The sequence below is a fragment of the Penicillium canescens genome (assembly GCF_028828765.1).
Source record: "Penicillium canescens strain IBT 15451 chromosome Unknown utg000003l_segment0_segment0, whole genome shotgun sequence".
NCBI lineage: Eukaryota > Fungi > Ascomycota > Eurotiomycetes > Eurotiales > Aspergillaceae > Penicillium > Penicillium canescens.
The window spans coordinates 2,287,493-2,310,818 of record NW_026703965.1 but is presented as its reverse complement, the minus strand read 5'-3'; the positions used below and the strand labels follow the sequence as shown (position 1 = coordinate 2,310,818).

At 48.3% G+C, this 23,326-nt stretch overlaps 9 protein-coding genes across 9 annotated transcripts; 4 read left to right on the top strand and 5 right to left on the bottom strand.

Moving 5' to 3' along the window:
• Positions 1-1,593: 1,593 nt before the first annotated feature.
• On the bottom strand, positions 1,594-2,427 carry N7446_004319 (Yae1 family protein; the record flags this gene model as incomplete). Its single annotated transcript, XM_058513068.1, has 1 exon — positions 1,594-2,427. The coding sequence occupies one exon, from the start codon at positions 2,425-2,427 to the stop codon at positions 1,594-1,596; it is 834 nt and encodes a 277-aa protein (XP_058374397.1).
• A 343-nt stretch (positions 2,428-2,770) lies between these two features.
• N7446_004318 (uncharacterized protein) lies at positions 2,771-3,068 on the top strand (the record flags this gene model as incomplete). The annotated part of the gene is made up of 2 exons (XM_058513067.1): positions 2,771-2,857; positions 2,886-3,068. The coding sequence occupies 2 exons, from the start codon at positions 2,771-2,773 to the stop codon at positions 3,066-3,068; spliced, it is 270 nt and encodes an 89-aa protein (XP_058374396.1).
• Positions 3,069-5,869: 2,801 nt separating this feature from the next.
• Positions 5,870-7,259, top strand: N7446_004317 (uncharacterized protein; the record flags this gene model as incomplete). The annotated part of the gene is made up of 7 exons (XM_058513066.1): positions 5,870-5,948; positions 6,013-6,032; positions 6,084-6,120; positions 6,175-6,248; positions 6,303-6,682; positions 6,754-6,815; positions 6,871-7,259. 7 exons carry the CDS (start codon positions 5,870-5,872, stop codon positions 7,257-7,259), a joined length of 1,041 nt encoding a protein of 346 aa, XP_058374395.1.
• Positions 7,260-8,550: 1,291 nt separating this feature from the next.
• Positions 8,551-9,110, bottom strand: N7446_004316 (EthD domain-containing protein; the record flags this gene model as incomplete). Its single annotated transcript, XM_058513065.1, has 3 exons — positions 8,551-8,693; positions 8,765-8,905; positions 8,996-9,110. 3 exons carry the CDS (start codon positions 9,108-9,110, stop codon positions 8,551-8,553), a joined length of 399 nt encoding a protein of 132 aa, XP_058374394.1.
• A 1,376-nt stretch (positions 9,111-10,486) lies between these two features.
• N7446_004315 (uncharacterized protein) lies at positions 10,487-10,991 on the bottom strand (the record flags this gene model as incomplete). The annotated part of the gene is made up of 2 exons (XM_058513064.1): positions 10,487-10,816; positions 10,890-10,991. 2 exons carry the CDS (start codon positions 10,989-10,991, stop codon positions 10,487-10,489), a joined length of 432 nt encoding a protein of 143 aa, XP_058374393.1.
• Positions 10,992-13,976: 2,985 nt separating this feature from the next.
• On the top strand, positions 13,977-15,876 carry N7446_004314 (serine hydrolase domain-containing protein; the record flags this gene model as incomplete). The annotated part of the gene is made up of 4 exons (XM_058513063.1): positions 13,977-14,511; positions 14,592-14,705; positions 14,767-15,028; positions 15,084-15,876. 4 exons carry the CDS (start codon positions 13,977-13,979, stop codon positions 15,874-15,876), a joined length of 1,704 nt encoding a protein of 567 aa, XP_058374392.1.
• Positions 15,877-17,475: 1,599 nt separating this feature from the next.
• On the bottom strand, positions 17,476-19,585 carry N7446_004313 (SD08430p). The gene is made up of 2 exons (XM_058513062.1): positions 18,002-19,585; positions 17,476-17,941 (listed from the first exon to the last, which is right to left on the bottom strand). Exons 1-2 carry the CDS (start codon positions 19,393-19,395, stop codon positions 17,596-17,598), a joined length of 1,740 nt encoding a protein of 579 aa, XP_058374391.1. The 5' UTR covers positions 19,396-19,585; the 3' UTR covers positions 17,476-17,595.
• A 431-nt stretch (positions 19,586-20,016) lies between these two features.
• N7446_004312 (uncharacterized protein) lies at positions 20,017-21,071 on the top strand (the record flags this gene model as incomplete). Its single annotated transcript, XM_058513061.1, has 2 exons — positions 20,017-20,104; positions 20,164-21,071. The coding sequence occupies 2 exons, from the start codon at positions 20,017-20,019 to the stop codon at positions 21,069-21,071; spliced, it is 996 nt and encodes a 331-aa protein (XP_058374390.1).
• A 426-nt stretch (positions 21,072-21,497) lies between these two features.
• On the bottom strand, positions 21,498-23,150 carry N7446_004311 (uncharacterized protein; the record flags this gene model as incomplete). The annotated part of the gene is made up of 1 exon (XM_058513060.1): positions 21,498-23,150. One exon carries the CDS (start codon positions 23,148-23,150, stop codon positions 21,498-21,500), a length of 1,653 nt encoding a protein of 550 aa, XP_058374389.1.
• Between the last annotated feature and the right edge of the window lie 176 nt (positions 23,151-23,326).

Sequence of the window (23,326 nt, the reverse complement as noted above, 5' to 3'; positions counted from 1 at the left end):
CACCCCAATCTGCAGCTGTCTCGGAACTACTTAATGTACGCGACAAGGGTGTGATCCCGGATACTGGGTCTCCCAGCAGAATTGCCCACTAGCCCATCCTTACCTGTCACTTTTCGATCCGCTGCTCTCCAGTAGTCCACCCCACCACGAAGGCCCAGATCCCACACCATGATCCACGATTACGAAGCACATGTACAGTGCTGAATCCAACTTAATGCACCGGGGGACGCGGACTTGGATCCGCTCGTGGAGCTGGGGTTTTGTTGTTGGATCGGCATGTCCAGGGTTGTTAGGGTTTGGGGGTATTGTACGATGGGTTTGATGGTTGGAAACCGGTCACTCCGAGCTGTTGATCTTTATTAAGTTATCTCTTCTATCTAGACCCCACCATTGAATGGCTCTCAGCTGAGCAGCATTCAGCCCTCTGCTCTCTGAATGTACAGGTAAACCGTTGTGTGGGGATGGAACGCACCATCCGCCATCCCTTGCTTCGGCCCCTCAACGTCCATCCGCGTACTTCTGAGCTCCCTCGGCTGAAAACACCCACAGACTTATTTTATTCTGATGGTGGATTTGGTGGGTAGGAATGTATGCAAAGTACAGCTGTATTTCCATCCTACCAAACGGGTTCCTGCCTGACTTGAAGAGCATTTTGATATCACAATTTATAAACCGCCCCTGTCGACTCGAGCAAAAGAACAAGGATCTTCCCAATGCTATTTTGACAGGTAACGCTAGACAGGGGTCTCGATTTCCCCGGCCAAACAAATCTCCATCCCCTTTGTCGGGACTCTACATCACAAAGTAAGGTGTCCCGATCCACCGGATGCACTATTTCCTCCCCCGAGACGCAGCTCGGGTTTCAGATAGATCGGAGCTTGTGAAGCTGCAAGGCTCTCGATCGGGCGTTTGGTGGGGATTGGTACTTTTGGTTCGATTTCTTTTGTTCTTTCGGTGATGCCTAGGCCTACGTTAGCAAAAATGACATATGATGAGTCGAATTTGCCTCGTGTTTGTCAATAAATTTCTTCTTCTTGCTGGTTGCCTTCTAGCTGTGGTTCTATTTGCAAAATCACATCGTGATGTGGCCCATTGCTTCCTGGTCTTTTCTCTGGAGTCTGAATAAATGTCTCAGCACTCGCAAAAAATCAGATCTCGATCCTCCTGCATACCCCTGGCAACACCCGTTCCTACAGGAGTCTGCAGAAACATCATCGACTCCTAGTGTCAATGTCTCAGAGAAGCAAAACTGTTTAGTCCCAGACAACTCAGGGCATACAGCCCGGACCGGGCTTCCGCCCCGCCCCGTCCGCATCCTTGCAGGACAGCGGTATCCAACCCAGGTGTTTGGGACTTGCATTGCCTAGGGGGAATCGTGCAGCGCGGGACGGCGGCGGAAGGCCCGAGAGACAGAGAGACAGTTGACCCGTCGTGCAGAAAGTCCTGAGTGCAAACCAAAGAACAAACTTTTCGTCTCTTCGCCCTGGGCCTTTATTGTGTTGATCTTCAACCAAAATACGGGCCTGTCGTCGTATCCATGACAAAAACATTGACCCAGGCCGTGTTTTGCTCGGCGCATGTCTAGGAACAGCTTCAACTCTGCTCCACAGCCTGCGCTGCACTGAAGCCTGCACCGGAGGCCGAGGCCGATGCCGAGTCCGCGCTCTCGCCCTTGTTCTCCTTCTCTTTCTCCTTCTCTTTCTCCTTCTCCTTCATCTCCAAGGCTTCCATATTCTCCTCCCACCGGGGAACTGCAACCCTCCCCTCCCACTTCGAAATAACCACATCCCCCTTCCTCGCTAGCTGCGCCTCTGCGGACTCCCCTTCCTTACTCTTACTTTCGGGAACAACCTCCGCCGGCATCTCCGGCGCAGCAGCCCCTTCATCCCCGGCACCAGCGAAAACAGCCTGCACATCCAGCTCCTTCAACGCAGCCTGGTAAAGCGAGCGGACCTGCTCCCTTTTCTGGCGGTGCAATTCTGCCACTTCATCCATATTCTCTTTCCCTTCTTGCGTAGATGTCGAACCACCAGAAGTAGCAGTATCACCCCGCACCACCGGCTTCTTCACAACACCCGGTCCACTCCGCTCCTCGAAACCACGTAGCAATCCTTCCATAATTCCAAGAATTGTACCAGCCCTCATACCCATCTGCGCGCCGACGGGAAAGCCTGCATCGAAGCCGTCTTGGACGTATTGGCCCTTCGCCATCGATACGCCATCACGGTATCCGGCAGTGACGTGTTGGCGGCGTAGAGAGGGGAGGTCGGATGGCTCGGTTGTAGATCCAGGGGCTGATGCTGAAGCTGTAGTTGTGGTTGCTGCGCGTTGTGGCGCGTGGAGTTCTCTTTCGTTGCGTGGTGGGGAGGAGCCGAAAATGTCATCCAGTGAGTTGTCGGCCGCGTTGTCGGTATGTGTTGAGGACATTGTTGTTGCTGGGGAAGGAGATGCGGATCGGGCGGAGCTTGAGTCTGTGTGTGTTTGGCTCATTACTGTTGAGCGTTGACCGTGTAGCTGTTGTCTTGGTGAGCTGGTGAACCTGAAGAAAAATTGATAACACATCGGCGGGGCGTTCCCCACACATCCGCCCTACGGTTGTATACTTCCTTTGTGTTCTTCTTTCTTTCCACCTATTCGCATATTTCAGACATATTTTGCGTAATCTGAACGATACTGCTGGGCTGCTAGTGAGCTTCTAAGAATTTGAAAGATACATCTCTGCCACTTTGCAGAGAATCATGTTTTTTTTCTTGACTTTCCTGGGACTACAATGCAAAAGAAAATAACCTCTACGGCAACAACTCCAAAAAAATATCTCAAAGACACGCAAAAGCCTACTCTCGTTGGAACTGAATTGGTTCATAGCTGCTATAGAAACGAATCAGCTACCCGGAAGAAAATATCAGTTCTACTCCTGTGATCATCACCAGCTCATTTCTAATGAATCCTACTTAAGAGCACTCAGAATTATGAATAATTTCAAATATTCTTATGATGCGAAATCAGCAGTTACAGTAGCAGATACAGTAGCAAATGCAGAGGCGGAGCTTCCCGGGCGACAAAGCTAAATGATAAAAACCGACGACAGAGTAGATCCGGCACGGGTGCTCAAACCTGACGCCCTTTGGCCACTATGGCAAGAATGACAGAATATAATGCCATGGGACTATGCAATCCTTATAGTCGCTAAGTGGAGGCTCAAAGATCATAAGGCTGGGAATTATATGATCAAGAGCAAACTGACTTGTTCGATTGGATCCATCTTGCTATTGTCTCTGCGACGAAGACTGCATTCCAGTGGTACCTTAAACCCTGTTTTCCCAATTGAGATTCAGCACTGAGAAAAGTTTCCTAAAGATGCCGAATCGGCAATACCATACATACCCTTTGATCCCAGATGGTCAAGAAGCTAGCGCCTTTCAGGGTTCATGAATACGAATAAAGGTAATATGAATATCACTCTGGGGTCACTTACGGAGGGCGTCTTTTGGAGCATTTTCTTGTTTGGATTATGACTCAGTCTTGGTTTCTCGCGCATTAGATAACGTATGAATCTGGGCTGCTGACTGGGCTACTCAAAAGCTAGATGTTTGGATCTAGTAAATGTAAGTGGCATATTGACCGCTAGTACAGTCTGGCAAAGGAGGGGTGGCGCGGTTTCTATGCTAGTATGGGGACGAGCATGAAACGAGCTTTGCCAGCCTAGGTAACAACTATGTTAGTTTATGCGAAAGTCCTCAGTTTATTAACGGCGTTTAAACTAGACAGCGGAAGAAAATCGGGGAAGACAAACCTATGATTAGCAGCAAAAGTTGGGAATCCTTGCAATGCACGTAGTTCCCGCAGCAAACAAGGAGCCGGTATGAAAAGTGCGTTACGGCGTATGCCGATGCTTCTCCTAGATGGCTGGTATTCAAAAAGCACAGTAGTTCCCAACGAATCTGATATCTCCCAATTGGAAGCTTCGCGTCCAGTAGATAAGATTACCCAAGGGGAAACCAGCTTTTCTTGACTGGTCTTCAACAAGGTGTAGTCAATGGGTTTACTGAGAACAAAGTCTCGTTGCACCACAATAGAGAGTGTTGTAAATTGAGGTGGCATTAACTTAATATAGATAAAACATATGGGCCTTCGCGCTTGACTCAAAGGCACTTTACCAGGAATAAACACCACATTGTATGTTTGAACATATCATGAGCTATAACTCCATGGATAGCGGGTTTTCTATCCATCTGTAATAATATCCAATAGAAAGGTCTCTACAGTCCTACGTACGGGATGGGATATATCTTATCTCATCCAAGAGCGACTTTTTCCCTAGTGTGGCGCTCTTCGAATTTTATTTTCCTGCGAGACTACCTCGCGTGGATTACGGAGCACTTTTGCATTCTCTACCAATTTTCCTGCAGTCGCTCTTTTTGTCCCCACGAATCCTTGCACTTGTCTTCCCCATTTATTTTGTGCCACCCGTTTGCAATTGGCTCCGTTATCTTCGCAAATATTCACGATAGACGCTATCTGCTGCTGGGTATACTGCAGCATGGAGCGAGCGTAGTCCTCGATAGAGCTACATCTTGTCTCCATGTTAAATTTGATGCACAATATCGCTAACTGTGGTGTCACGAGAGAACGACGGTAGTGTGGCCCGTCGGGTTCAAATCCATAAAACTGCTGCGGTTAATTAGTGCACCACGTATCGGAAATTCTCTCGGTAACAAGGGCAGCCAGGCTATAGAGTTCTGAGCTCGCCCGTGGCATAGTAGAGTCGCGACCGAGGAAAGGTAGCCGGAAATAAGTCGACGCCTAGGAGAGACAGGAAACTATTTTATGGCTGTGCCTTCCAATGTGTAGTTAGAATTTTGGCTGTTATAGGTTAACATGCTCCACAGTAGAACAGTAAGGTATCAAATGTAAATAACATCTAGTATCATGCCTTAATTTCGTCGGGAGTGTAGGTATCAGTCATGATCATTAGATTCGAGTCGATGTGTGATACCCACCGTAAGGCGCTGCTAGAAGAAAGGCTGCTTTGTTGAGTATAATAGACCGCCCCTCCTCCACCTTCTCGATTTTGACCGTGCTATATCGGTTATAGTAGATGAGTTGTGCAGGTAGACATATTGACTGCAGACCAGGAACAAAGCCGCACACCACCGGAAATAATTCCTGCGGTATTTATACAAAAGATCCAAGTTGAGTTCGTGCTGTATATATAACCTTACTTATTCCCTCTGAAATAACAATCAATCATTCCTCTGAATTACAACGTCTAGATACTAAATAGCAGTTGACACATTAAGATTTGATGAGACCGCAAGAAACCAAAAGATAAAAGATAACAAAAATTTGGATTGGGAAGGCATTTATCTCTAAAAAGTTAGCTAAACTTAAACTACCTGAGGGGATAACTACGCCGCTGATGATGAGACTTTAAACTCGGACTGGGTTGAACTCAATACAACCTCGCTTGCCAACGCCCGTCGCGATGACTAAGCGGAAGGAAGCGACCCATTCGCTAGTACCCCCCAGATGAACAGCCCGCCTCGTATGATTCCCATGTTCCATGGTTGCCCCAAAAAAAGAGACATTACATATATGTGATCTTATTCCTTTCCTGAGGCTGTGGCATATAAATCCATCCCTGTCTTTTCTCTTGTCATGCCATAGCCGACCTGTTCTACACGAGATAGTATGTTTCTCTTTCTCAACAGACACAGGAAGATTGCGATGGTCCGATGGTCCCATTTGATATGCAACTACGCCACAAAAACACCTCTTAGCCTACCTACACTTACTGCAAGCTGCTGGCTTGCATGAAGGCCAAATGGAAGAAACTAAGGTGCCAAGCATTATAATCTGCAACACGATCATGCTAGTGCTGGCCTCGACTGGAGTTTTTGTCAAGCTTCTAATGCTGGGCCATCCTCGAAATCTTGGCATTGATGGTGGTACGTGACCCATTATCAAAAAGAGACCTAAATTTCAACGCTGAAGAAACGATTATTTTTTAAGTCCTTTGCGTTATAAGTTGGGTATGTCATCTTTATAGGTGACCTCTTTGGGCTTGCTGATTGTGCGTATAGATTTTTGCCTTCGTGTTATGCTTTACTTCTATGTGGAGTATCGTCTCCCGTCTCACACGTCATCCACTCGCAAGCTCTGACACACTAGCAGTGACTAGATATGGATATGGCAAACACATCGAAGCAGTTGAAGCAGACATACCTGCAATGTCTATGTTTTTGAAGGTGTGAGACCGTTAATACCTTTGAAACTTTCATTAGTGCTTACAAACAGGATAGCTTATTGTCGTGACTGCTATTTCCTATCTCATTGCGATGACTGCAATCCAGGTTTCATTCTGCTTACTATATAAACGATTGTTTGCAGTAACCCATGTCGGCTGGGCTTACTGGCTTCTTATAACCATTGTGGTATTGCAGTTTATTGAAGAACTGCTCGTATTTATTTTTCAATGCTCGCCAATTCGGAAGCTTGTGGACGCCACTGGTTTAGTACAAGGGAGGTGTTTGGATCTTTACGTCTTCTACATTATTCATTTCGCCACGAGGCTAGCAACAAATATTGCTATCTTTACGCTGCCAATTCCAAAATTACTGAAACTTCAGATGAAGCGTGGAGCAAAGGTGGGCGTTGTCTTATTTTTTGGACTTGGGTTATTGTAAGTCTTCCCTGCTACAAGTTCGAGCTGTATCTCAATTTTGTGCCTGGGACTGACATTACACATTCTAGGGTTTGTGCTACCAGCATCATCCGAGCCACTTACTTGAAGCGCTTCCAAGTTGACTACACGTGTTTGTTGATACTGTCCTTTATATTTTATAGCCTTTTCTAACTGCTTTTCAACAGGGGATCTTGTAAATGCATTAAATTGGTCAGCTGTAGAGGTCTGCACTGCCGTTTTCATAGCCTGTATTCCTTCATTCAAGGCTCTGATTACCGTGTTTTTCCCTTTACTGCGAAAGTACATGGGATTCTCAAGTGGCAGCACGCCTCATCAACATATCAATGAGGAGAACTCTGGCGACTCTCCTACTGATTATTTCAATTTACCTGCTACCCAGAGAGTCCAATCCACGCCTGACTGTTTTCCATTACCCTCCCCGGTCGTGGAATATCACGAACCCCCAAATTTGATTATGTCCGGTGCGATACCCACTGTCCCTGAAGGTCGTGCCTTACGCCAGGATCCGCGCTTAGATTACAGTATCGGTGGCAAAGCACAAAATATAAGTTAAAGTGATAAATCGATTCGATTGTTAATTATGTTTGTGGAAATTTATAAATAAAATTTTTGTGTTTGCTGAAACAGAGTCGTCAAACAATCCAGAGTAAGTAATACTTTAACATCACTGGGCAAGCCCTCTACTGCAAATCTTGCTGAGCAGTCACTGACCGTATCGCGGAAGTACCGGCGGAGTATCTTGGTGGACGGGGCCTCCAATTTTTGAGGCTTGGAGTGGACTAGGTTGAGTGGGTATCCCACGATATTAAAAGGGAGTCGGGGCTGAATCACAATAGCCTTCAGCACATGCTCTTCGAGAACGGATTACAAACCGAAAATCGTGAGTGGGAATTGTGGTTGAATCAATTGGTGCCTCTGGACAAGCTCTTCCGCCATATATAGCTTCAAGGGGACGAACCTCATGTTACGATGGTTTGATGGCCTTCGAAAACATTGGGATATTAATCATAGTCCAAATGGATGGGCAAGTGATGAAGTAGGCGTTAATTGGCACCAGAAACACTTCATTCCACGTACAGAAAGTCAGACCAAAGGAAAATATCGTCTCTTGGTCCTGAATGGATACAATAGCCATCTCACATCCTAATTTGATCAAATTTGCGCCCCAAACAACATGATACCTATCTCTATGCCTACGCATTTTTATACTTCCGTCTTTTGCAGCCTCTTGATGCTGACTGTTTTGTTATTTTGAAGCGATCTTATGGGACTCAACTTACAGGATATACTCGAGTAGGCATATATCACAAGATCGCTTCATTGATATCTTCCCCAAATCCCGTGGCGATGCAACCAAAGAGACCATTATTCATAGCGCACCCCCTAGGACAAGGAATCAGGTTGGCGGAAAGGCCACATTGAGCATTCTGTTGGTCCTATGTGAGGTGGGACTACCATCTTCGCAGAAATCAGATAGACTAGCAACTTTCAAGCCTCACCAATGGCAAAGCTGTGAGTGTTGTATTCTTTACCCTCTGATATAGTAGATTCGCACCAGTTAGATCTTCTCTTCTACACACTTTCTATTATCACTATTTTGTGTCAACATTCTTCCGTTCCTTTGTTCCTTAGAAAAGCAAAGAATGCAATCTATCCGGGATTCTCCAGCTTGACTGCTTGCTAGCAAAAACATGGACAATTCGATTAAGGGTCGCTTTGGGCAAACAATTCCAGAGCCTAGGTTGAGCGGGAATCCACCACTGGAGCAAAAACGAACAGATTACTGCAGATTCGATCAACTCACCAGGTTAGCGAAAATGTTGCCTAGCTGTACTCAATGCTAATTATAGCTTTGCTACTCTTTCATTCAACACTAAGCTTTGACCATTTTCCACATACGTCTCCTCCCAGCCGAAGGCAACACGCGTCTTTGCCCAATCGAAAAATTTAGCTTCGTCTGGTGCCACAGTTTTCTTGTAGTAGGGCCCTGTAGATGCTTGGTGATTAATACCTCACCAGATGTTCCTCTAAAGACATAAAGACTGGATAAGGAGTTACTTTTAGACAAGCTCATATAAGTTTCCATATCCGGCACGACTATTTCAACTAGGCCATCGTTATCGGGAAAAGGGGGATGAGCAGAACCTGCCCGCTCGTATTGTCCATGAACCAGTTTGCGCATCGAAGAAGGGTGTGATACTGTTCGGTTTGTTAGTGAGCGAAGCTAAAAGGATAAAAACACGTTAGATACTTGTGTATATCTAATGACTCCAGCATTAGCTAAGAAACGTGCCACGATTGGCGCATGTATTGCAGACCAATGCTCGTCGAACTGTTCTTCCGACATTGCGTCATTCTTGTAAGCGAACATAGTAACGCGAATATTGCGGTTCGGAGTAGCCATTTTTCAGACGGTTCATTTAGCAAGGGAGATGAGTGATTGTAGTAGCTGGATAATATTCATTAATCTTGCGAAATCTCAATTTAGTGTGGAAGAGGGTTGTTATAAGGTCAGCTTAGAAGCGCAGGTTCCAAAACTCACCATCACAAGTCCATTAACCTCGGTATGTCATCCCACGGTTGCCAGACACAGTACGGCAATTTCTCGAAAACCCAAAGCCGAGCCTGTCGAGTCCGCTTCGATAACAGCACGATCCAAGCATGGGCATGCCTCTCTAATTGAGTTTCAAGTCAGAGCTTCGAGGGGCTAGAATATGGAGGTTAGCACCTCCCACCGAGCCTATTATATACCAAGGTGGAGCTGCAATTGCTTTCGCTGATATTTTGCAAGGTTTGCTATGCAAGGAGAGCTAGCGGATTTTCATACTTCGCAGGTCCATTTATCTGCAGTACGTAAGCAAGTGCTCTCTGCAAGTAGAGCTCTAGCATGAGTCGGCATGTCGGGCATGAGAGCACAAGGCGAGTGTCCCTCACGCGATAGCCAGCTTTCTATATAAATCTCAAATATTCCTTGTCAGCAAGCCGCTTGCATTTGAGCAACTTACAATCCGTTACGGCAGAGCATAAATGACAAAGAGAGGGCATTGGCAGCACGAATTATAGTCTGGGTGGCCAACCTCGTAGCCAGGCTTAAAACCGGCTTGCATTTCTTGTTATTTGTTCTTGTCACCTAGCTACCTTTCCCGTGCTTGAGCATATGACAAATAACGGCACCGCCCTCATAGAGCCATGGTCAGACTCGAAGACTAAAATCTCAAAATTTTATAGCTACCTAGCAATGCAAAAGACACCAGGTAATCATCCAAGGATATGTATACTGCCTCCCAAGGGCACACTTATTCTTACGGCATAAGTTAGCCGTCAATCGGACAATCCTATTACTTTGAATCTCTTGGGCATTGGGTAATATAGCAAAGCACCCTCTGATCCCCGCTCTCTCTCCCTCTTTGTCTGCTTGCAATAGTTAACGCAGCGTTTGAATACTTCATTAATTTGATTCATTGTTATGATATTTTCTAGGTATAAAAATTTGCTGATCTATGCGATATTCCAGTGTGGAGTGTTGAATTATGTTGGTAGCTTACCTCTATAGGTAGTGCTCGCTCACATTTACTAACTAGAGAGTAGGGGCGAAGAACGCAACTTTGGGTGCCAGGCAATACTGTACGATTCATATTCCGCCTCGACCAAACATCAGCTGCGAGTAGGACGAGGAACAGTTACATAAACTATTTACCAAGGGGACATAGACATAGATGATTACCTCAATTACCAAATCCATAGATCTATAGCAGACACCGTTTTCTTCAATCCAACCCCTCAAACACAAGCATCCCCATGTTCAACAACGCTCCATCCCAAGAAACCATTGTACAGATAGCACACATCCCAACCAGAGGTAATAGTCCCAAGGAAAGCATTACTGCCGCCGGAGCAATCAGCAGTGCTAAACATACAAATATCCTGCTGATCGGAAGGCTCAGGGCTTTTCCATGAGATGCTCTTGAGATTGGTCGCGTTGAACGAATTCGTATCTAGCGCCTCACATGAGCGGGGGCTCGCGCCGTAGCGGTGAAAAATCGAATAACCCAAGTTAGATTGGCTGGGGTCGCAGGTTGGGGGTGCTACGCTTAGGAAGCGGAGGTCCCACTATGAAACATTAGCGGTTTGACTAGGGCTGGGGGTGTTTCCGGGTGGCAAAAAGAAAAGGGTTTGCTCGTACGCTTCTGTAGGCGAGGATTGCTCGGGTTTGAAGGCTGGGTAGGGCGGCGACTGTGCAGGAAAAGACACTAGCGAATGCCAGGTATAGAGTGAGGAACATCATCATGTAAGATGTAGAAACGGCCGTGATGGGTGGTTAGTCCGATTAAAAATTAGAGTAGAATTAGGGACTGAGACTGGCGTGCGGATACAGGCTCGAATAAAAAGCGCAGATCGAAAGACGGGAATGGATTCTTCTTATAGCTCCGATCCTGGTCAGACTATTTTAGTCCAAACCTGCTGCAAAGCGGAGTCCCCAATCAAACCTCCATAGGCTTCTTTTCCAGCTGAAAAGACAGCTGAAAAAAGCAAAAAGCAGTCTCTTGGATACTCTCTTGGCATCGGGGAAAAAGCTATACTTAGCCCGTCATTGGGCGAACGCGATCGTGTCAAAACTCTCAGGGTTTGCTCGGTGCGGCTCGTCCGGTTGCCAATCTCGGGGGAGGGAATGTGAAGAAGTTTTCTGGTCTATTTGTCCTCTTATTGGGTAGATGTCAGAGTGGTGTCTCGCTGATTCAGGAACATGGCGAATAGGCGCCTGTTGGGTTCAGGGGAGGGTCTTACGTGCAGCTTGCAGTGCAGACACGAGTTTTTGGTATTTTGCGTTGTCACACGGGTTCGGTCAGGGCACCAGAGGCTTCATTCATATACTGTACTTGATCGTATTGAGTGTTGGCTTCGGTTCTTCATTCCATTTTCATCGCTATGGCCTGATGGCTTTCAATATGGCTTTCAATGTGGCTTTCAATGTGGTTTTCAATATGATTTCCAATATGGCCAAGTGACCTCCAGGGTAGCCGTAGCATTCGAAATCAGCATTTATGGCTTGACGTATTGATCTAGAATCCAGTCTAGAACTAGAGGCACTTTTATCGTAGAGCTTGGGGTTCAGCGGCCATGTATCCCGATGTCTCTTGCTCACGATGCTAATCCCTCAATCAAGGATCTGGTTGAGAGTAAGGAGAGTAGAAGTAGTTTTCTAGGCAATCTCCAAAAGGCCTGTTATTCTTGGCTTTGCTGTGTGGTCAATCTTAAGTAACGAGGAGAGCATAGTCCGTGAATTTTGAAGTCATTTGTGAATGTCTAAGTGAGCCAGATAGCCAGATCCTAAGTAATCCCATGAAAGCTGCAGGCAACTCAGATAGGAAAGTCTCGGCAAGGTAACCGGATGCACACAAGTACCCATCTATGAGGGAAAGAGAAATATATGTTTATACGGAGGCTAAGAAGGAGATGGATTCTATTTCATGCACTCTGTAATACAGGTTTACAAGATTGTGAGCAGGTCCCGTCCGTGGTGTAATTCACTGTTGGTGTTGCGAAAAGTACCAAAAATTTGAAGAACATTGTTGGACCAACCTGCCAGAAAACCTAGCACTACCCGTTTGAGAATATACTGAGCGATGGCGGGCACATGGGGGAGTCGCGAAGTAACGACATGTGAGTATTTAAAAGCATCCAGCGTGTTCCCTTGAAAGGTCCGACAATTTGCTGCCTCGCCAGACAGGCGCTGGTATATTAATCTATAGATCAATGAAAGGCCTCAAAATAACAATTTTCTGTCGCGCGATCTTCAACATCAATTTGATGCACTGACCTATAATATAACGACAACTCCCTGTGTAGGTGCCGTCCATGCCATGACACAGAAGTCAGCTTGATTGCTCATTAGAAAGTGTGGTCCTGGCCTGTGAGGGACCCGACCAGCGCGAACTTTTCCACAGCATCAAAGTCGAGATGGCATTGTCGGTACCTGCCCTCCTTTCCGGGCATAAACCACGCCCAGAACAGGCCTGACCCAGTTGTCCAGGGTTGGGGCAGAAGGTAGGAAGCCACATCACCCCATCAACACCCTGATTTCCCAAACAAGTTGATCCAAGTTTTTGGTGGATACCGGCAAGACGGGTAGGGTCTGTCGTTTGCGATCCATGTTGATTGACTGGACGACTGACCAAAAAGTCGACAATTGTGCATTTTAGGCATTCCTCTTCGCTTGCGCAAGGCATTGGTTGCACGCAAGGGCGGACATGAATTCGTTTAGTTTCCTTTCGAATCCGTGCGACTTCAATTCTGCTAGAGGAGTCTTATCATACCCTAAACCCTAAGCCATGCGAACGGTGTTACAGTAGGAAGCACCTAGGCGGGCTTGTCTGGTAGTTCACTGATAACTGAGCAAGTGTCTCGCTCCTAGAGTTCCTTTTGGGGCTGATCACGTATAGATTGATCCTATTATATCCATAATTAGCCTATAGGCGCGGCGACATGCTTCGGGAAGGACTGGGTACTTATGATAAATAAGCACCGTAATACACTAGCTCACACATCATGTTCCTAAGCCTAAGGTCACTCTTCTTCTAAATCAGATCCCGATAATTCGGGGTCTCTAGCCAAAGAAGGACCTTGTCTTCTAGAGCCTTGTTCTCTCCAGTAAACTCCCATCCTAGTCGTCGATGACAGGCCATTAACTGACTAGAAGCGAAGCTTTGGTTTGGGAGGATGGCGGCGCGGCGTGCACCTTCGCTGTTTCATTATCGAGTGACTTCTCGTCTCTTGATGTTTATTAGCAGAAAGTAGCGAAACCTGCTCAGCCTTAGTCGAGATTGACTGGCCCACGGCTTGCACAGAACAAGAAACGGCTGAGAAAGAGCTGGCCCTGATCTGTTAATTGGTTAGTGAGACATGCAAAGACCGTCGGAGACTAGTTAGGCCTGACTGGTGAGCCACTAAATTGTTATGGGACAAGACGGTGGATGAAATGAAGGTTCTAGGTACAGTAGAATGTATAAGCTTGCCTCCCTTGATAGGGGCTGCCTGCGCTGGTATGCTTCCTATTTTCAGTCCGTGCACAATCCAGCTAGGTAGATAGTATTGCTAAGGTGGACTTCCGCATGCATCAAGTTTGATTTAGCATTCTAACTGCTAATGCACTTGTCATATTGGCGCGCCCCATAAATATGACGTCTGCTCACCATTGAGCTTGACAATCATCTCATTCACATTACTGTGAATAACAGACAAATGTGACCTGACCAACATAGCTTCTCTCACCATGACACTTTGCCCGCTGTTGCTGGCGCTTTGCGCTGCCCTCACAAACGCTGTTCACCTCTGTCCCCTCCTTGGGCCTAGCTGGCCTGCTCCAACTCATCTCCCCAACGATCCTACGGTCCAATCGGCGTTGCAGAACATTACCACGACTATTCAAGATGCTATCAAGGCTGGAAACTTTTCTGGAGGTTCCCTGTCTTTACAAATATTTGACACAAGCGGTTCCCGTTCATTGCTTACTTTGTCCCACACAGCCGAGGCTATCAATACCACCATTGGCGTGAGCGAGGTTGACGAGAACACGGTTTTCCGCATTGGCAGCGCCTCCAAGATTTTCACTATGCTTCTGCTTCTGATTGAAGACGGTTTCAATATCTTGCAAGACCCGGTTGCTAAGTACATTCCTGAAATTCAGGCGGCCGTTGTTGATCTTCAACGAAATTCCACCAAAAGACGTGACGGGATCAACTTTACCAAGTGGAACGAAGTGACTGTTGGAGAGCTGGCGAGTTACTTGGCTGGTATACCAAGAGACTGTGAGTAGTGCTTTAGTTCTTGCTGGGTGTCCCTTGGACTTCCTACGCGCGCGCGAAACAATCCAACTACCAATTTCTAGATGGTATCCTTGACCTCACCGGGCAAGCTCCTTTGCTTGAGTCATTAGGATTTCCTGCCCTGCCCCCGGCGCAGATTCCGCCCTGCGGTGTGCCGAATCCCTGCAGCAGAACGCGTAAGTTAATAAGCGTATTTTGCAGTTGTTCGATTCTCGCTGACAGATTTTCTGACAAAAGAGTTCTTCAATGGGTTACTTCAGGCCCATCCTATTGTCCCTACATCCTCGACACCAATCTACTCCAATGCTGGCTTTCAGATCCTTGGCTATGTCCTAGAGGCGATAGCTGGCAAAGACTTCGAGAAAAAATTAAAGAAGGATCTTATCGAGCCACTGAATCTGACTCACACATTCTATAACACGCCCAGCACATCGCTCGGTGTTATCCCTATTCCGCAGGGCGAATACTGGTGGGATTTCAATATTGGCGAAGAGGCACCGTAAGTAGCTTCACCTCACCCACCGATCCTAGATAGAAGATTTACATAGTTCTAGTGCTGGTGGAATCTACTCATCCGCAAAGGACATGTCAATCTTTGGTCGCGCCATTCTCAACAGCACTCTTCTTCCCCGGTCAATCACAAGACGGTGGATGAAACCGCTTACTCACACATCATCCCTGGGTTACGCTGTTGGCGCGCCATGGGAGATCCTGTCATTCGGCGACGAGCGCCCGATTGATCTCTATACTAAGTCAGGAGACATCGGCACATACTCATCTGCGCTAGCTCTGGACCCAGATCACGGCGCTGGCTTTATAATCCTCGGGGCTGGTAACAACACCCACGTGTCTATTGCCCTCGCCTCGGATCTTGTTTCTGCACGCCTGCTCCCCGCACTTGAACAAGCTGCCAAGAACCAAGCGTACGAGCGTTTTGCAGGAAGATACGCTCTGAGCACTGGCAACTCCTCGATCACCATCACCACAGACGACGGACCTGCTCTAGTTGTCACGAGCTGGTTTAACAACGGAACTGACATGTTCCCAGGCTACATGGCCCTGAACGGCATCTCCGATCCCTCGCAGCTCAGCATCCGCCTTTATCCGACTGGACTCGAGAGTCCAGGACAGATTTCCTTCCGGGCTGTAATCCCGCTAGCGCTGCCGGCTGGAATTGGGCCATTCACCTCATCCTGCATTACCTGGGTGACTGTTGATTCGCAGATATACGGCAACGTGGGAATCGACGAGTTTGTCTTCAACTTGGATGAGAATGGCAATGCGGATAGCGTTTCGCCCAGGGCGTTGCGCACTGTTCTTCCAATTACTAGTAGCCCCAATAATTAATTAGCTAGCAGGTTATGAGTGGGCTTTGAAAGCTTTCTTTGACGCGTCTTTTTGATTGACGAAGCTTATCGACGTAATGATTCGTATTTTCGAGCATCACCTCCCCCTTACGCTTCTACACCTAGTAGTTTGATCTTGAGCAAGTATTGCCTGATCATAGTTGAACCAATGGAAAGAAATCCGGTGTTTGCATTAGACCATTTCAATCAAATTTGAGGCTGTATGCCAACTTAACCGTGTGACCAGCTGGGGACAAGAAATGGCTCGTGGAATCGAAAAATTGATGCTCACTTGCTCGTTTCAATAATCGAAAACCAAAAGCAACCTGAGGTAAACCCATGCATCCGGAGGTTCACAATGTGAAGGATTGTGATTGCGAGTCGTTCTTTTCTACGTGCCGATTTCAACAGGGAAGACATAAGGGTCGATGGTTCCGTTCCAAGGGTGATGCTCGACGCGTGAGCAATTCCTTCAGACATTCCCAGGTCCATGACATACTTCCCAGCTGAGGAATAAGGTGGTAATTGTGCGTGACATGCTCATGCAGCAAAGACAATGCTTGGCCTGTCTTTTTCGCGGGCCGTTCGATGTCAGCTTGACTAGCCGCTGTAGAAGTTTGACGGATTTCCTGACCACAAGCAGGTAAATCCAGCTGTCTGGCGGTCTACATACAGAATTGCAGCCAGCCAGAAATCGAAGATTGGCGAGTAAAGCTTCAAGAGCTGAGAGAACACACCAGATGTGGGAGGCAGATATAAGCGTGGGTTCAATTCACCCGTTCGGATGCGAGACAAAGCATGGCTCGTATGTATTTGCTCGTGTAGAATTGAGCTAACTGCCAGGATAGCTTTCGTTTGGTGACTTCAAGGCAACAATGAGTGCGGTAAATGGCATCCTGTGGGGAAACTAACATCAGTAAGCCAGAAACGCTAGGTTAAGAATAAAATATGAATAATTCTCACATTCCTTGCTTGCCTGGGTCTGGGAGTCAAGCCCGTTGCGCTGGAGATTCGCACGATGAGTCTGGTCGTGTCGTTTCAACAGGTAGATGTCTGCCGAAGTGCGAATCCGAGACGCTGCTTATCACCCTGCCAAGTAACGATAGGAGAAAACAAGCAGGGGTACGTACAGTTCAAAATGGGCCTTGCAGTCAATGCAACAGTTCCCCATAGAGATAGCTTGTACTATCTCAAATTCCCGGCGTCTCTGACCGCATCTGCGGAATTCTCAAATTCTTTTTCGGTCGAGTCTTGAAGAATCTGTTCAAATTTGTTGAGGGTTCCCTTTGGTTTGAGATGAGAGAAAAGAAACAGGGAAAGATGAGTAGAAATAAGGTTCGAAGAGAAGAAGAAGGTTTGATCGAGGGTCGGTGATGAAGAGGATGTGATGATGGTAGAAATGAGAAGTATCACAAGTGGGAAACTGCAGCCTAATATAGTAGCAATCAGATAGACGATGACTCAAATTTGATGAGTATACATGTATCAAAATCATCAAAACCAGACCAAGAGATGAGACACCAATAGTATTTTGAGAAAACCTAGAAGCAACGAAAAGTGAGACATAAGAAACCCGGCAGACACCAGTAGAAACCAGTAACATGTCTAAATCATTTATTCAATCTATAGAACATCACAGGAGACGAGTGTATACAAAGAGGATTATATAGTCGCCATACACCCAGAATCATGACATGAGAGAAAGAAATGGAATATACGCTTACTCCCGGCCAACGCCAGGGGTCAGGCGCCACGCGCGCAGAGGAAGAGCTTGCAACTTCTGTGCGGCAGGTTTGATGAACATTACAAATGTCACCACGCCAATGAGAACGCAGATCATGTTGGTCATATAGTAGCCGTCGCGGTCGACCTGGCAGGTACCGCCACCAGCGATACAGCGGTTCTTCTCTGGCTCGAGGGCGCAGGAGAAGGCGGTTGTTACGAGGGCGCCTTTTAGAGTTTCTGCTGCTGGGGCAGTGGTTGGTGGGAGACAGGTTGCTTCTGTGAAGAAGTCGACTAGTTTGAGGACGAAGATGCGTGGGAATGTTCCACCCAGGTTGCTGACACTATAATTGACGTTAGTTACTATACGTGGGAGAAATAGAACGGGTTTGGTGTAGACTTACGTTGCAAGGAGAGTCATGTATGTCCCGCCAATGGCTGGGTCTGCAATGCGAGCGTGGAAGGCCGAGATGGCGACGAACATGACTGTGTTCATGAAGGTTGATAGGACGTGCTCGCCGATCACTGTCAGCATGTACCACATGGGCACTTCCGGAGCACTGGGGTAGATCATGACAGTCAACTGGGCCAACACGGCGGCTGCCAGTCGGCCAACAAAGGCCCAGCCCCAGAGACGCATGGCACCGTAATTGGTCGACCACTGGCCGGCGTAGTATCCCAGCATGATCTCGAAGGGAAAGTCGATCAGCACCACCAAGGCCATGTTATCCTGCCCGAAGCCCTTATCCAGGAGTTTCAAGCTAGTCACACCGTCGTTGGCCTGGAAGCCGATTTTGGCGATCAAGTGAATGAGAATGATAGTCTGAATGTTCTTCAGCTTCAGAACACTCCACATGCTCTTGTACACATCCATGATGCTATCACGCTCCTTGGTGTGGTCTTCCTTCTTAAGTAGGGCCAGACCCAATGTCACAATCAGGTATGACCAGCCCCAGAAGCTGAGGTAGGTGCCGAGGGAGAGCAGGCCGCCTTCTCCGGGGATGGTCCGGAACCACCGATTGGCGAAGTCCTTCGAGTTGAAGGCCAAGAAGACAGTGTAAGACAGGAAATGGCCCGCAGTCAATCCGACTGTCTGGGCGGTTGAAGCGTAGGAGATGTTGGGTGGGGACATGAGCGTGATAGCCCACCCGTCCACGGCGATGTCCTGAGTCGCGCAGAACAACACCAGCATGAACCACCAGTATGTGAACTTCCAGACACCCGCGCCACCATTAGCTCCGGCCTGGACCATCATATCTTCAATGTGCCCACCCAAGTAGATCATCGCGAGACCGGCAATGACTTGCACCGGTGTAATCCAACTCTTGCGGCGCCCAAAGCGCGTACTCCAAACTGCGTCGACAATCGGACTCCAAAACAGTTTGAGAGAATAGGGGTATGAGGCGAGCGAGAACACGCCAATTTGGCCGTATGAAAGGTACGGCTTGAGCAGGAATGGCACAGAGCCTGTGGCCAGGCCCATGGGCACTCCCTGCAGGAAATACAGCAGACACAGTAGGAGGAAATTCCGGCGATCGCTCGCGGGCAGGTTGTGGAAGGTTGTATTTGCCATGACAGGCGTCTGTGGGATGACGGCAGGCTCGTTATCGAGGGAGAAGCTGTGTCGTGACATGAGGGCTGCGGTTCGATCGGCGGATGACTCGGAGGAGGGCGTGTCCCGCCTGCGCATTTCTATATTGTTGTTCATCTTGCCATTCGCATGGCCGTTCGATCCAGTCGCTAGTTTTAGGCTGGGTTTGGAGCGACGTTTGGAGAGGCTCGCGTTCTTGCGTGTCATTGAAGTATAGTGTTGGGTTGAGGGTCCGCGTGTGGGGACAGAGTTGAATTGAAGCAAGTAAATGAAGGGAGTGGGATGAGATACCCAAGGAGCCCAGGTTGGATTAATAAAAGAGTGAATGCATGAGCGTGGAAAGGAATGGGGAGTTGAACCTTCGAAGTTTGCAAACTGGCCTCTTGGCTGTCAAGTGGATTCTGCAAATCCGGGGCAGTGCAGGGTCGTCCGTCAGATAGTCAGTGCAGTTCTTATATAAGTTAACTTCCAAGGTTAACTTATGTCCCTATTGTTACACAAACTCATTTATATTTACATGCCCAAGTGTATAGTTAACTTATAGCTTATGAACTATCTAGTCAAATAATAACTGTATCTAAAGTAACACGTCGACCAAAGGGACTAGATAGATAAAGGGTAGTTACCCATTATTAATCAAACAAGTGACCCTGGTAATATCGCCGATCACTATAAATTGCTCTTGTTTGTTCGACTCCCAAGGCCAAGCTTCTGCACGGTCGCGTCAAGTGTTGACTGTCACGTGCCCAAACAAACATCCGAGTCCCAAGCTTCCTCTCATCACCACCTCAGGCGCAAGAAGCCAGTCTTGGCCAAATCACAACCAAAATGAACACAACAAAACCCAGCAAACGCGCAACCCCGGACTCCCAAGAAGAAGAACTAGACACCTCAATAACCTCAATCCGCGCCGAAAGTAACCACCCCTATCCAACAAACCAAACCCAAGCTCTTCCCAAGCTAACAAGAGTCCAGTCCAAACCCTCCAAAAGCGCAAACGCCTCCTGACATCCAGCCTATTAACAACAACCCAAATCCAATCCCTCCTCCGCACTCCTCAAACCGAATCCACAACCAACCTCGAACACCTCTCGCCACTAGTCCACGCCGCAGGCAAACACAACACCTCGAACCACCACCGCATAGCCTTCGGCGCAACTACCTTCCCATTCAAAGACCCATCCCCTACAATACACCCACAAAATAAGAACCTCCTCGGTGTGCGCATTGATGTCTGCACGCGGAATGGACGGTTCGCGAAGCCTTATTATGTCCTCCTTCGTTCGGAGAGAAGGCATGATGCTGGAAAGGAGAGTGGCAGGAGGTTGGGGGTCCATCGGCATACCGTGCCCTCGTTTATCTCCGTTGCGAAGCTTGAGGATGTTTATCTGCCGCGGGCTCGCCGTCATGAGGAAGGAGGAGATGGGGATACATCCTCCGAGGACACCGCGCCAGCAAAGACAAGCAAGAAACTTCCCTCTACGCGCAAACAAGACCTAGGTGGATTCGTGCGCGAATTACGCCGGGAACTGGTCGCGTGGCATATGCGCGTCGACGCTATTGACCTTCTACGCGAATGGGTTGGGCTGGTCGATTCAGAGGGACGGCCCATATCAACCGAGGAGGTATCGCCTGATCCGAGTACGGGCATTGTGGGGTTAGCGGCTGTTCCGATTGAGGCGCGGTATGTGCGTGTTGAGTGGGAGGATGGGCGTGTGGGACGGTTTAAGTTGTCTAATGGTGGGATTGTGGAGAGGGCTGTTGTTATTGGGGATGCTGGGCGTGATAAGCGGACAGAGGATTTAATGACAGGGGGTGGAGGGAGGATTGAAGGTATTCTTGATCGGTTGAGGGCTGGGTCTGCGGCTGGGTCACCGTCTTGATTTCCCTTTGGACTTTGATGTTGGAATGTCGCCGGTACCAGGTGGTTATTGTTATGTGATATGTGATAAGTGTTTTAGCGTGAGATACCCCAATACTGTTTAGCAAGTTACTACCGAGTACAGTCCAAAGAAGTAGACTGAGAACGCAAATGCAATTGATATATCTATTCAATGATTCCACCTAGAGCTATGCAACAAGAAGACAAGCGCCGCCATCCATATGTAGTGCTCAAATTGTATGTCCAAAGTCAGAATTCCGATATCATTACAAGAAGGGTAGGGGCATAACAAGGGCAGAGAAATACAGCAAGTCTAGGATACCGTGCCTGGGCCAGGCATTAGATAAAAAGACCAGAAGAAGAGTATTATAAAGGGTATAGGCGATAGATGTCGTGTCATCGTGGGCTCCAAGGTCCAAGATCCAAATTAGGGTGCCACGCCATCCCGAGCGGGATGGATTGTGTCCGAGGTGCTCGATGCTCCTAGAGGCGAGGACTCGGGGACGGTAATGGTAACGGGGGTATCGGTGTCGGGAGTGGTGTTTGTGAATGAGACAGGTGGCAGGGGGCCGTATAATTGGCCATGTCGCACTTCGAGGGTTCGGCGAAGGATAGCTTCTTCTAACTGCCATCTGTCACGCAGTGAAGTCTTCTTCGAGTCCAGGGCTTGGGTGAGGGATGTTTCCTCGGCTTGTTGCTCTTGCTGGAGAGTGGTGATATCCTGCTTGTGTTGTTTGCACATCTCATTTAGTTCCTTTTCTAGGCGCGCCACAGTTTCTTGTAGCTTGACTTCTTGGCGGTCACGGAGGACTTTGATGCGAGCATCGTGGAGCTGGTCCATGGACTCGTGGTCGTGGTATTGCTGTTCTAGTTGCTCCATGTGCTGCCGAGTGAATTGGCGGGTTGGTGGAGGGGAAGCGGAGTCTGAGAACGACCCGGATGACCGTTCGGCTGTTGTCGCTGTTATGGAGGGAGAGGGCGGTGGGCTGGCGTTGCGGAAATAGCCCTCCATATGCTTGATGCGGGTGGCCGAGTTCATCTTGGCACGATCGAACTCGCGTTGCTGTTCGATTTCGACTGCAAGTTGTCGCTCTTCAAGTCGGATTGTGTCGTCAATGTTCTTTTCACGTTTCTCGTCCTCCCGACGCTGGTTCTCAGACTGCTGTTCAGACACAGCATCCTGGTGTCGGCGCCGGAGAATGTTCAGGGCGGTCTCCTGGAAAGCAAGGTGACGATTCTTTTCCATTTCATGTCGCTGGTGCAACTCACTAAGCTCGGGATCATCCAAGCTTCGCTGCAAGGCTTCCTTGTTGAACAGAGGAATTCTCAGCCTGGGAAGGGGGGCTTCGGTGGTCCTCTTGGGAGGACGAGGAATAGCCGGGGGAATATCCCCATCATCAGGATTGTTAGATCCAGGCGTAGGCTCGAGGTAGACATGATCCACGCCTTTGTCGCTCTTGGAGAGGGTAATGCGCGAGTCAGGAGACATGACGATTGGCGGGGAAGTGCGCTTCTTGCGAAAATGAATCCGTCCAATGGCAGATTTCAAACTGCTGCGTCGCTTCTCCTTCTTATCGGCCGAAGCGATACTCAGCATGGAATGACGATGCGATTTGCCCTCAAAGGGATCATTATTGTATCCATGCAGCGCAAGTCCCGTCCTCCCCTCGCTCGAACAAAACGAGGTGGGACGGGTAGAGAGCGACGCCAGCGAGCGCGTACTGCCAGGGTTGATATGGTCAGAAGCAATTGTAATCTCCGACAGTGACGAAACAACCTGATCAAGCGCAGACGTCGACGGAGAACCGGGTTCATGAGACGGGGTAACGGAGCCATCGTAGACGGAAATGCGATCGGTCGACGAGCCTGACGAGAGAAGGGGCGAAGAAAGCTCGAGTAAACCCGATGCGATCGAGGCAGACAGCGGCGCAGTAGCTTCCATTTCTGGCATCTTCACACCCAGTTGTCGGGCTTCGTCAGCCAGCTGTTGCGCCCGCTCTTGTTCGGCTTCTGGTGACGAGAGGTTGAGTACATCCCGGCGGTACTGGGCCTCGTCGAAAATAGGCCCGTTAGACTCCATGGCCATATGTACAGGGGTATGGGGCGCCGAGCCAGCGGGCGCATAAGCTGGTGCGCGGTACCGTTAAAAGGAGTGGACTCGCCCACGGCACTAGCAGTACGGTGGACGAGAGGGGTTCAATGACGGCATCCGCCTGGTAAAGTTAGGAGGGGTGAAGCTCTGTAAGGACAGGAAGG